The sequence below is a fragment of the Moschus berezovskii genome, chromosome 7 (genome assembly GCF_049115385.1).
Source record: "Moschus berezovskii isolate FMDL1 chromosome 7, NW_MosBer_1.0, whole genome shotgun sequence".
NCBI classification, from domain to species: domain Eukaryota; kingdom Metazoa; phylum Chordata; class Mammalia; order Artiodactyla; family Moschidae; genus Moschus; species Moschus berezovskii.
Genome location: NC_142466.1, coordinates 90,522,835 through 90,536,238, shown reverse-complemented (window position 1 = coordinate 90,536,238; position 13,404 = coordinate 90,522,835). Strand labels below are relative to the sequence as shown.

General features: G+C 40.8%; 1 protein-coding gene across 10 annotated transcripts in view; it reads left to right on the top strand.

Moving 5' to 3' along the window:
• SLC35D2 (solute carrier family 35 member D2) overlaps nucleotides 1-12,519 on the top strand; it is a 59,927-nt gene extending 47,408 nt beyond the window's left edge. For 7 of the 10 annotated variants that reach the window (XM_088838107.1, XM_088838105.1, XM_088838112.1 and 4 more), the window contains 3 exons: nucleotides 9,891-9,969; nucleotides 11,082-11,164; nucleotides 11,890-12,519. In XM_088838107.1, the coding sequence (XP_088694233.1) occupies nucleotides 9,891-9,969; nucleotides 11,082-11,164; nucleotides 11,890-11,946 (219 nt within the window). In that variant the 3' untranslated portion in view covers nucleotides 11,947-12,519. Of the gene's footprint in view, nucleotides 1-5,705; nucleotides 5,795-9,890; nucleotides 9,970-10,774; nucleotides 11,165-11,889 lie in introns of all 10 variants that reach the window. The other 3 variants (XM_088838113.1, XR_016037876.1, XM_088838109.1) reach the window with 3 other exon arrangements.
• The last annotated feature ends 885 nt before the right edge of the window (nucleotides 12,520-13,404 follow it).

Here is a 13,404-nt window from a genome sequence, read left to right as displayed (position 1 = left end):
CTCTCCTCTGGAATCAGATGGCCTGGATTTGAATCCTGGCTTTGCCGCTTTTTAGTTCTGAGTCTGTGGACTAGTTATTTACTCTCTTTGAGCCTCAATTTCCTTATCTTTAAAACAGGAACAATGAGGTTACATAGCTGATTTATAAAGTTCTGTGAATTGTGGATTGCTCAAACTCATGTCCATTGAGTTGGTGCTGCCATCCAACCATCTCATCCTCTGTTGGCTCCTTCTCCTGCCCTCAGTCTTTTCCAGCACCAGGTTCTTTCCCTGTGAGTCAGCTCTTCACATCAGATGGCCAAAGTATTGGAACTTCAGAATTAGTCCTTCCAGTGAATATTCAAGACTGATTTCCTTTAGGATTGACTGGTTTGATATCCTTGTAGTCCAGGGAACTCTTAAGAGTCTTTCCAGCACCACAGTTTGAAAGCATCAGTTCTTTGATGCTCAGCTTTCTTTATGGTCCAACTTTCACATCTGTTTATGACGACTGAAAAAAACTATGTTTTGACTATACGGACCTTTGTCAGCAAAGTGATGTCTCTGCGTTTTAAAATGCTGTCTGGGTTTATCATAGCTTTTCTTTCAAGGAGCAAGCGTCTTTTAATTCTGTGGCTGCAGTCACAGTCTGCAGTGATTTTGAACCCAAGAAAATAAAACCTGTCATGTTTCCATTTTTTCCCCATCTATTTTCCATGAAGTGATGGGAACAGAGGCCATGATCTTCATTTTTTGAATGTGGCGTTTTAAGCCAGCTTTTTCACTCTCCTCTTTCACTTTTATCAAGAGGCTCTTTAGTTCCTCTTCGCTTTCTGTCATTAGAGTGGTATCATTTGCATATCTGAGGTTATTGATATTTCTCCTGGCATCCCGATTCCAGCTTGTGATTCATCCAGCATTTTGTTGTTGTCCTTCAGTCACTCAGTTGTGTCCAACTCTTTGTGACCCCATGGACTGCAGCATGCCAGGCCTCCCTGTCCATCACCAACTTGTGGACCTTGCTCAAATTCATATCTGTTGAGTCGGTGATGCCATCGAACCATCTTGGCCTCTGTCATTCCCCTTCTCCTTCTGCCTTCGAGATTTCCCAGCATCAGTGTCTTTTCTAATGAGTTAGCTCTTCACCTCAGGTGACCAAAGGTGTGGAGCTTCAGCTTCAGTATCCGTCCTTCCAATGAATATATGATCGCCTTTAAGATTGACTAGTTGGATCTCCTTGCAGTCCAGGGCACTCTCAAGAGTCTTCTCCAACATCACAGTTCAAAAGCCTCAATTCTTTGGTGCTCAGCCTTCTTTATGATCCGACTCTCATATCCATACATGACTACTTGAAAAACCACAGCTTTGACTATATGAATCTTTGTTGCCAAAGTAATGTCTCTGCCTTTTAATATGCTAAGTTTGTCATAGCTTTTCTTCCAAGGAGCAAGCATCTTTTAATTTCATGGCTGCAGTCACCTGCAGTAATTTTGGAGCCCAAGAAAATAAAGTCTGTCACTGTTTCGATTGTTTCCCCATCTATTTGGCATGAAGTGATAGGACCAGATGCCATGATCTTAGTTTTTTGAATGTTGAGTTTTAAGCCAGCTTTTCCACATTTCTCTTTCACTTTCATCAGGAGGCTCTTTAGTTCCTCTTCACTTTCTGCCATAAGGGTGGTGTCATCTGCATATCTGAGGTTATTGATGTTTCTCCCAGCAATTCTGATTCTAGCTGTGCCTCATCCAGCCTGGCATTTCATAGAAGTTAAGTGAGCAGGGTCACAATATACAGCTTTGATATACCCCTTTCCCAATTTGGAACCAGTCTGTTGTTCCATGTCTGGTTCTAACTGTTGCTTCTTGACCTGCATACAGGTTTCTCAGGAGGCAGGTAAGGTGATCTGGTATTCTCATCTCTTTAAGAATTTTCCATGGTTTGTTGTAATCCACACAATCAAAGGCTTTAACATAGAAAATGAAGCAGGTGTTTTTCTGGAATTGTCTTCCTTTTTCTATGATCCAACAGATGTTGGCAATTTGATCTCTGGTTTCTCTGCCTTTTTAAAATCCAGCTTGAGCATTTGGAAATTCTTGGTTCACATACTGGTGAAGCCTACCTTGAAGGATTTTTAACATTACCTTGCTAGCATGTGAGATTAGTGTAATTGTGCAGTAGTTTGAACATTCTTTGACAGTACCTTTCTTTGGGATTGGAGTGAAAACTGATGTTTTCCAATCGTATGACTACTACCGAGTTTGCCAAATTTGCTGGCATATTGGATGCAGCATTTTAACAACATCATCTTTGAGAATTGTAAATAACTCAGCTGGAATTCCATCACCTTCATTGGCTTTGTTTGTAGTAATGCTTCCTAAGGCCCACTTGACTTCACACTCCAGGATGTTGGATCTAGGTGAGTGACCACACCATCATGGTTATCCAGGTCATTAGTACCTTTTTGTATAGTTCTTCTGTGTATTCTTGCCACCTCTTCTTAATCTCTTCTGCTTCTGTTAGGTCCATACCAGTTCTGTCCTATATTTTGCCCATCTTTGCATCTATCCCCTATTTTCTTGAGACAATCTCTGGCCTTTTCCATTCTGTTTTTTCCCTCTATTTCTTTGCATTGTTCACTTATGAAGTCTTTCTTATCTCTCCTTGCTATTCTTTGGAATTCTGTATTCAGTTGGGTTTATCTCTCCGTTTTTCCTTTCCCTTTCATTTTTCTTCTTTTCCCTGCTATTTGTAAGATCTCTTCACACAACCATTTTGCTTTATTTCATTTCTTTTTCTTGGAGATGGTTTTGGTCACCACCTCCTGTACAATATTATGAACCTCTGTCCATAGTTCTTCAGGTGCTCTATCAGATCTAATCAAACCACTAGGCAATTCAGGTATGACCTAAATCAAATCACTTATGATTCAGTTCAGTTCAGTTGCTCAGTTGTGTCCAACTCTTTGCAACCCCATGAACCGTAGCATGCCAGGCCTCCCTCTCCATCACCAATTCCCAGAGTCCACCCAAACCCATGTCCATCGAGTCAGTGATGTCATTCAACCATCTCATCCTCTGTCGTCCCCTTCTCCTCCTGCCCCCAATCTTTCCCAGCATCAGGGTCTTTTCAAATGAGTCATCTCTTTGCATCAGGTGGCCAAAGTATTGGAGTTTCAGCTTCAACATCAGTCCTTCCAATGAACACCCAGGACCGATCTCCTTTAGGATGGACTGGTTGGATCTCCTTGCAGTCCAAGGGACTGACTCTCAAGAGTCTTCTCCAACACCACAGCTCAAAAGCATCAATTCTTCGGTGCTCAGCCTTCTTTATAGTCCGATACATGACTACATCCATACATGACTACTGGAAAAACCATGGCCTTGACTAGACAGACCTTTGTTGGCAAAGTAATGTCTCTGCTTTTCAATATGCTGTCTAGGTTGGTCATAACTTTCCTTCCAAGGAGTAAGTGTCTTTTAATTTCATGGCTGCAGTCACCATCTACAGTGATTTTGGAGCCCAGGAAAATAAAGTCAGCCACTGTTTCCACTGTTTCCCCACCTATTTGCCATGAAGTGATGGGACCGGATGCCATGATCTTAGTTTTCTGAATGTTGAGCTTTAAGCCAACTTTTTCACTCTCCTCTTTCACTTTCATCAAGAGGCTCTTTAGTTCTTCTTCACTTTCTGCCATAAGGGTGGTGTCATCTGCATATCTGAAATTATTGATATTTCTCCCGGCAATCTTGATTCCAGCTTGTGCTTCATCCAGCCCAGTATTTCTCATGATGTACTCTGCATATATGTTAAATAAGCAGAGTGACAGTATACAGCCTTGATGTACTCCTTTACCTGTTTGGAACAAGTCTGTTGTTCCATGTCCAGTTCTAACTGTTGCTTCCTGACCTGCATACAGATTTCTCAAGAGGCAGGTCAGGTGGTCTGGTATTCCCATCTCTTTCAGAATTTTCCAGTTTATTGGGATCCACACAGTCAAAGGCTTTGACATAGTCAGTAAAGCAGAAATAGATGTTTTTCTGGAACTCTCTTGCTTTCTCCGTGATCCAGCGGATGTTGGCAATTTGATCTCTGGTTCCTCTGCCTTTTTATTGTTTCTTCTATTATGTCTACTTCATCTTCAGTCAGTTTTAAGTCTGAAACTGCTTTAGAAGAAAACTTCTATTTTGTCATGGTGCATTTTTCAGAATGCTGCTTTCTCACAGTGTCTCACTCAGAAGACACTGTGATCAGATCATTTGCTTCTTGGCAGTAATACAAACCATTGTAAGCTTCTGAGCACATCCTTGGTTTTCAGAGCGGCTGGGACTGGGCTCGGACTGTCCCTTCGCTTTGGTTCAGGCTCAAGGAGCCACAGGACTAATGTGTGCATTCCAACCCTGACTCCAGAGAACTCTCTGTCAGTTTCTTTCTTATTTTCACTGCTTTCAAGTTTGCATTTCCAGCTTGCTTTTTCTGACCACCAGACCTCTATCCAGAGTTGAAAATGTAATTTAAAAACTCTAACACTTTGAAAATGTACATTAAGAAGCCAACAGAATGGTGAAAAGGGCAGACTTTTCTTTTGAGCTATGGTAAGGATTCAGCTTTAAGGAATGGTATTTGTAACCAAGAATTTGTAAATAAAGCTTATGATGAAGTGAAATTGCATCAGGCAGGTAAACCAGATTGTGGCAGCTGTGATAATTTAACACAGGCAAAGGTAAAATAAGACTGAAATTTAAGTAGACAAACTAGATTTTAAAAAGCTAGCTCTGCTGGTCTTTTCAATCTTGCCCAGAAGTGACAGGTTCCGGTTCGTTCACAGCAGCAGCTGGCTCCAGCCCCCAGGCCCTGGAGGCAATTATTTTGCTCTGTTTCTGCCCCAGTAGCAGCCTCTTTGATGGGCTTCCCTGGTGGCTGAGTCAGTAAAGGCCTAAATGTCCCTGTGTCCGCCTGCAACACAGGAGACACAGGTTTGATCCCTGGGTTGGGAAGATCCCCTGGAGGAGGGCATGGCAACCCACTCCTGTATTCTTGCTTGGAGAATCTCATGGACAGAGGAGCCTGGCGGGCTACAGTCCATAGGCTCGCAAAGAGTCAGAATTGGCTGAAGCGACTGAGCATGCACACAGCAGCCTCTTTGATCTCACTGAGGCAGTAATATGTTCCTTAACAGAAATACAAATGTATCTGTTTTCCCTGCTGACAGTATAAAAAATGTTCTATTCTTTGAAACTTCATTGATACTGCTAAGATGTAGGGTCCAAGACAAAACAATTCTCCTGATTGCTTGGGCACTGGAGTGATAGAACCTTCATAGAGTTCCGATATCCCCATCATTGCCCAACAAAGCACATCCTAGTGTCAACTCAATGCTCCAGGTAATTGGGCCATATTTATCTCGTGACTTTGGCTTCCCCGGCACACCACTGAGGTCTGGGGTAAGAGTGAGTTCTTACTAGAGTTGGGCAAGATGAGAGTACTTTAAGTTCTTTGATATCTGGACTAAGAGAGTAACATGCTTGGGTATCATTGTGATTGGTGGAAGGAATATGGAAGTGGCCTTTGATTACTCGAACATTTGTGTTGGATTTCTGTATATGCTTGTACGTGGAATAGTAATCAACAACAAGATGTAAACAAGGCCATTTAGGTTCTGCTTGTGACTGCCAGGAGTGTGCCATCCAGCTTTGGGTTAATCAGTTATTTTTTGTGTTATTTTTCAGAAACAGGAAGAAACCTTTGAGCAGGGGTTCTGGTCCAGGGGTTTCCACATGAGCACCTCCATCCCTCGGGGCCCTATAAACACCAGCTGGTATCTGTTGTCTGAATACATGTATCTTGTATCTGTGCCATCATTTTTCTGATGTACACAGATGATAAGTATGATTTTAAAAGTATGGAATGGCAGAAAGCTACTGAGAATTCAGCAGTGCTTTTAAATGTCTTTTCATTTTATTAATTCATAGATGCTAAAATCAAAACTATCATATGAAGATTGACATTTTTGGTGTTAAAAGTGGTTTCCTTTGCACTGAGTTAATGGAAGGTCTTTTAGTTCAGGATCTTGGTCTTAGCCAAAGGACTGTATAGGTCCTTTGCATATAGAAAACTATTATATTTCTTAGAGAATTTTAATATACTCCTTTGGGCCTAGTCATTTTATATAATAGTTACTGTCTCTGCCAACATCTGTTGGATCATAGAAAAAGCAAGAGAATTCTAGAAAAACATCTGCTTCATTGACTATCCTAAAGCCTTTCACTGTGTTGATCACAGCAAACTGTGGAAAACTCTTAAAGAGATGGGAATACCAGACCACCTTATCTGTCTCCTGAGAAACCTGTATGCAGGTCAAGAAGCAACAGTTAGAACCAGACATGGAACAACAGACTGGTTCCAAATTGGGAAAGGGGTACATCAAGGCTGAATATTGTCACCCTGCTTATTTAACTTCTGTGCAGAGTACATCATGTGAAATGCTGGGCTGCATGAATCAGAAGTGGGAATCAAGATTGCCGGGAGAAAGATCAACAACCTCAGATATGCAGATGATACTATTCTAATGGCAGAAAGCAAAGAGGAACTAAAGAACCTCTTGATGAAGGTGAAAGAGAAGAGTGAAAAGCTGGCTTAAAACTCAACATTCAAAAAACTAAGATCATGGCATCTGGTCCCATCACTTCATGGGAAATAGATGGGGAAACAATGAAAACAGAGACAGACTTTGTTTCCTTGGGCTCCAAAATCACTGTGGATGGTGACTGCAGCCATGAAATTAAAAGACGCTTGCTCCTTGGAAGAAAAGCTATGACAAACCTAGACAGTGTATTAGAAAGCAGAGACATCACTTTGGTGACAAAAATCCATCTAGTCAAAGCTATGGTTTTTCCAGTAGTCATATATGGATGTGAGAGTTGGACCATAAAGAAGGCTGAGTGCTGAAGAACTGATGTTTTCAAACTGTGATGCTAGAGAAGGCTCTTGAGAGTCTCTTGAACTGCAAGGAAATCAAACCAGTCAATCCTAAAGGAAATAAACCCTGAATTTTCACTGGAAGGACTGATGCTGAAGCTGAAGCTCCATTACTTTGGCCACCAGATATGAAGCTAGAAAAAGACCCTGATACTGGGAAAGATTGAGGGCAGGAGGAGAAGGGGGTGACAGAAGATGAGATGGTTAGATGGCATCACTGACTCAATGGACATGAGTTCGAATAAACTTCGGGAGATAGTGAAAGACGGCAAAGCCTGGCGTGCTGCAGTCCATAGGGTCACAAGGAGTCGGGAAGGACTTAACGACTGAACAACAACAAAAGAAACGCAGCCTGTCTGTCTGCAGAAAGTGGCTGTTCCTCTGTCAGACGCCATCTGGCACTTAGGAGAACTGCTGCTAATTCGGATTCCCCCAGGAGGCTGGAGACAGGGACTCCTCCCCTCACTCAGCCCAGCTGGTGCGTGAGTGTCCTAGTGGTCCACATTCATGGTAGATGGATATTGGCCAAGGTGGTTTCACTAAAATTTGGAATGAAGAAAACATTGCATGTTTGGAACCCTGGATTAGGAAATTTTAAGCAAAACTGGAACATAAAGAATACCCATGGTTGTCTTGGGTATAACGCTGCACTCCAGTTTAGGAAGCCTACAGGAAGCTTTTCTGTGTCCTGCAAACTGGGTTGGGCCCCTCCCAGGAGTTGTGATTTCTGTTATTTTATTAGACTCTTAGCTCCTCCAGGGCAGATGCTGTGCCTTTTATATTCTTACTACCCAGGCCCAGAAAAGCAGGCAACAAACAACATTGGGTTGATTTTTTAATCTTTTTATTATGCATGCTTTGAATTATTTATAGCTGCCTGGGACTATAAATTAATGTTGAATTTATTAAAACTGTAAAAAAAAAACTGGGATTTTCTTAAACCAATTTATAAATACTCTTGCTTTATTTATAAAATTAGTAATTTTTGTATTAATATAAGAATACTTTCATTATTTGGTTAATGGTTTAAGTGAAGGTTAAGAATTGATGCTTTTGAACTGTGGTGTTGGAGAAGACTCTTGAGAGTCCCTTGTACTACAAGGAGATCCAACCAGTCCATTCTGAAGGAGATCAATCCTGGGTGTTCATTGGAAGGACTGATGCTAAAGCTGAAACTGCAATACTTTGGCCACCTCATGCGACGAGTTGACTCACTGGAAAAGACTCTGATGCTGAAGGTTGGGGGTGGGAGGAGAAGGGGACGACAGAGAATGAGATGGCTGGATGGCATCACCGGCTCTGTGGACATGAGTTTGAGTGAACTCTGGGAGTTGGTGATGGACGGGGAGGCCTGGCGTGCTGTGATTCATGGGGTCGCGGAGAGTCGGACACGACTGAGCAACTGAATTGAACTGAAGTGATTGAAATCTCCTGAACAACTTCCTGTAAATCTGTCTCATAACTTAGTTAATTAAAAAAAAATTAAACATCTTAAATGTGATTTACAAATGTACTTTACCTGATTTTTTTCTAGCAATTCCGAGGTGTTATGAGACCCTAGAGAAGCTGATGGGCCAGGTTGTTTGATAAACCTAGAAACTCTTTGAAATCTAGTAAACCAAACTTGGCAATGTGGTAAATCACCTTTTAAACATCAGAATACTGTGTGCAGACTTAGATTTTTGTATTCTTTTCAAGTGAAAATTGAAAATTTAAAATAGATTTCAGATTTCAGATGCAAACAACAAGTCAAGATGGTGAATTCTCTCACTTGTCTAATTGTTGTAATTACCTTAATAACAAAGACATACATTATTCTGAAGATTACAAAATTTATTTGTAATTGAGTTTATTCCTTAACTTTGTATGAAAACTTGATGTATATTATCTCTAATATTTTTTCTCTGTCATTCCTGGTAATGAACATATTCAGTCCAAAAACGGTTATTGTTTTGCATAGATTCTATTGTTAACAATCAGAAATTTGGATTTGGACCTGAAACTGGTAGGTGCATTGCCCAGGGGGAGTCTCCCTAATGCCTGGGGCCTGAGCCCTTTCTTAGAGTACGGTTCCCAAGCTAGCATTTAGCTTTAAATCTAACACATCTTATGTTCTCTGTATCTTCCCAGTTTCATTCTTAACCAGTTTTAATGGTAACCTCTTTCAACATTTAACTCTGATTCCAGTGGATGAAATTTTGCACCCCACTTAGGTTACATCTATTACTACTTGAATGAAATGAATGTATTTCTTTACTTTTGATTGGATTCTTCATTCTTTTTTGTGTATGTGTATATATATTTTCTTCTCTGATTCCTGGTCATGATTCTGTAGTCATTTTGTTGACCAGTGTCAGACATACTGGTCAATGCTGAATACCTGTTGAATTAACTTTGGTAGTAGGGTACAGGAGTATTATAGACATGTGGGACCCATTATTTAAATCTTTGTCCAAAGCTAGCAATCGTTCAGCAGCTTTCCCTGCTAACACCAGTGTTTCTCAGAACTAGCTGCACGTTAGAATCATCCACAGATCTTTGATACGGCACATGTCTGTGTCCCTACCTCAAACCAGATGAAGGAGACCGTCTGTCAGGCATCGTGGTTTTAAAAGCGCATCAAGTGATTCTGATCCACAGAGAGGATTGAAAACCGTTGTTGTAACATAGCTGTTAAGTGAAAGAGTTCAGATCATTTTAAAAATCTTATTGTCTTTACGCCCTTGCACAGATAAAATGAAAAGGACACCTAAGGTAGAAAGTTTGGCTAACGCACGACTGGACCATTTTCCTATAAAAGTTGAAGTTAACAAGGAGATGTTTTAAAATGTAGATTTTAAAATCTTCGTAGTATGTCTTTCTTTTTTATTTGTTTAAAACAGCTGTGTTTAAATGCTTGCTGACTCTTCTCTCAGATGTTTGCTTTCTTGCCCCAGGTTTCTGTTGATGTACTCCACAGTTTTGTGCAGCTATTACAATTCAGCCCTGACAACGGCGGTGGTTGGAGCCATCAAGGTAAGTGGTTGAAGCCTTGAAACAAACAACCGAATTGGGGAATTGACTCTTTGATTTTATTGTTGTTATTATCCCTGGTATAGTAAGAATGGAGGCTTGTGATATTTTCAGCTATGCCTGGGTAATCCCTTCTTACATTTTCTAATCTTTTAATCCACAAGACAGAGGGGAGACCTGCTAATTTAAAGGTTGTTGTTCTGTTGCTCGGTTGTATCCGACTCTTTGCAACACCATGGACTACAGCACGCCAGGCTTCCCTGTCCTTCACTGTTTCCTGGAGTTTGCTCAAACTCATGTCCATTGAGTTGATGATGCTATCCAACCATCTCATCCTCTATAACTTTTCAATTGGGAATGGAAGGAAGGGATGGTCTGGGAAAACCAAGTAAAATAGCTGAAAAAATTACAAATTTCTGCGACAAGATACAGTGTGATCTACATTTTGATTTTCTGGGAGAATATTGCTGACTAAGGGAATCCTTATAAAGAACTGTTTTCAGTCTAGATCTATACACAGTTATAAGGTGATTAACTCTGGGATTGTTGTATATGCTGTGTGTGTGTACAGCATTTGAGTACACACACTAATGAATCGGAGGGTGAGGTATTCTAAATTCTGTTTTGCAGTTGCTTTGTGTTTCTGTTCACATGAGCTTCTATGACAAATCAGTGCTTCATCAGTAGACTTATCTTTTGGCTACCCAAAGACCATTGAGAATAAACTGGACAGAGTACTGCTTAGAATTTGTCAGCTGGCTTAATCAGTTTACGTTTAGGACTAATATGATTAAAATTCCCTACCCAGTGATGATAAAGAGATGAGATCTGAAAAGCTGATTACAACCCAACTCTTACATCTTTTTTCTGGTATAGTATGTGGAAGAAGGTATGGATGATGCAGTTCTGTGATTATAGTGCTATAGTTTACTTCATTTTCTTTATAAAGCCATAGTTTATAGTTTTTATTCACATATTCAATATTCCATGAATCCCTATTATATGAAAATCTTTTTCAAAGGTAACTAAAATATTTTGTTTCAGATTTCACCATATATATGTATTTCCCCCCCAAATCCTTTACTTCTGAGATCACTAATCCTGTCTTTTTGCAGAATGTATCCGTGGCCTACATTGGAATGTTAGTAGGTGGAGACTACATTTTCTCTGTGTTAAACTTTGTAGGGTTAAATATTTGGTAAGTGGGATTTTTAAATGAATTCATTTTAGTAACAAGAATTTTAGAAGCCTGATTAATATAAGTGAAAGAGCAGGAGGTATTTTGATGTTACAATTCCTAGGATAAATTTTACTTGAAATATTCAGTTCATCTCTTTTTATGACATACTTGCTCGTGTGGTTCCTGGGGAATGTGTGTAATGAAAATTCAGAGTCGAGATCTGAATTTCATTCATGTGTCCTCCTCACAGAAAAGACCCCACATTGTGGTCTTCCTTTTGTGAATGGGCCTCACTAAATCTGTGCCCCATCAAAGCACATGTGTTAAAGATGTTGGGAGGAGTGACTAAGATGCTTTTGAAAGGCATTTTGCGGTCTCAGAGGTAGGACACCATTTTAGGATAATAGTATATCGTTTATTCCGGTAATAACCAGGTGCTTATTTCTCTCCAAGCTTATGTATTAGATCTGACCTGCTCTTTTTCTGCTGCCAAAGATTTGTAAATAAGAGGGCTAATTCTCATCAATTAATCCACATATTTGAGGAAGTAAAACAGGGGGTTCGATAATTTCCTTCACATTAGGCTGACTGCATTGTAAATCAACTATACTTCAACAAAATTTGAAAAAAGAAATAAATAGCCAAAGTATCAAAAAATTAGGCTGATTATATTTATCAAGAGTATAGCTGTTGATGGAACGACCTACGGAATTTATTTTTACTGTTTTTTTTTCTTCTTTCAGCATGGCAGGAGGCTTGAGATATTCCTTTTTAACTCTAAGCAGCCAATTAAAACCTAAACAACCTGTGGATGAAGAAAACATCTCTCAAGATTTGAAGGTCTAGAACTTGGGGCAGAATTGCAGACTGGCTTGCAGACTGTGGGGAGAGGGGAATATTCCCAGCTGTTCTGGCTGCGGCACTCGCCCCTCTGGTTAAGGCACAACAGGAATGTCTGCAAAATGCAAAGCGAATCTACCTCATGTGCTGCAGAGGAGCCGTCAGCAACCCTGAGAAACGTACCCGGGCAAAGCCTTGCCAGCTGAAAGTGAATCTTTTCAAACAGTTGGTGAAAGGGATTGTTTCCAAGGCACTTGCGGGGCCACACACCTGTGTGCTCTTCCAGGTATCCAAAGTGCTTCAGAGGCGGTAAAAGGCCGATGCTGTTGAGGGTGCTTATCAGCACCTTGGCCTTAATTTCAAAGGTCCCAGCCAAAGCAAAGTGCCAGTGAGAACATTTTTTTGGTTTAAGCAGACATGTCTTCATTTTAGTAAAATCAACCACTTAACTGCCAGTTAAGTTGTTAGCTTTGATTTGATCTTATATGTTGGTATCTTCACAATCATCAAAGTAAAATAAAAAATAATTTATAGGCATGCCTCATACTGTTATGTTATTGTAGGCAGGCAGTAAACAGTAAGTCATTTTATTCTGTCTGCCTTGAAGGGTAATAAATGACTCATGTTGGGAAAAATTACAAAATAACTCAGTGGAAAAAACAATACTCAGTGTGCTCTGTCAACATTTAAGTAGGTTATATTTCTCTCCTCTTCTTCTAGGTTTGTTTAGGGGACTCTGAAATTCAGATCACATCAACTTTAACCAAGGTTTATTATTTTTTTCCTGGGCTTGCCTGACTTCCCAGACCAGTGGTGTGTGGGAAGGAACCTCGGGTTGGATGACAGTTCTTATCTCCTCCCAGGTGTCTCAGTGGTAAAGAATTCACCTGCCAATGCAGGAGGCACAGGAGATTTGGGTTCGATCCCTGGGTTAGAAGGATCCTCTGAGGAGGAAATGGCAACCCACTCCGGTATTCCTGTCTGTGAAATCCCATGGACAGAGGAGCCTGGTGGGCTACAGTCCGTTGGGTTGCAGAGTCTGACATGACTGAGCATGCATGCACTGTTTGGCACCATTTAGAAATCGACTGTCCTCACAGAGGTTGTGGTGCAAGGTAAAGCCCCACTCTGGGAATCAGGGGCCCCTCTTTCCAGTCTTGTCTTCTAACTGAGAGCACCATAAGTCATCTTGCCATGGTTGTCTCCATTTTTTAATCTGTAAAATGGAACTTAGAAGGATCCTCTAAGGAGGAAATGGCAACCCACTCCAGTGTTCTTGCCTGGAGAATCCCAGGGACGGGGGAGCCTGGTGGGCTTCCGTCTATGGGGTCACACAGAGTCGGACACGACTGAAGTGACTTAGCAGCAGCAGCAACTTAGCAGCAGCAAAATGGAACTATATTCCCAAGTCCCTGCCA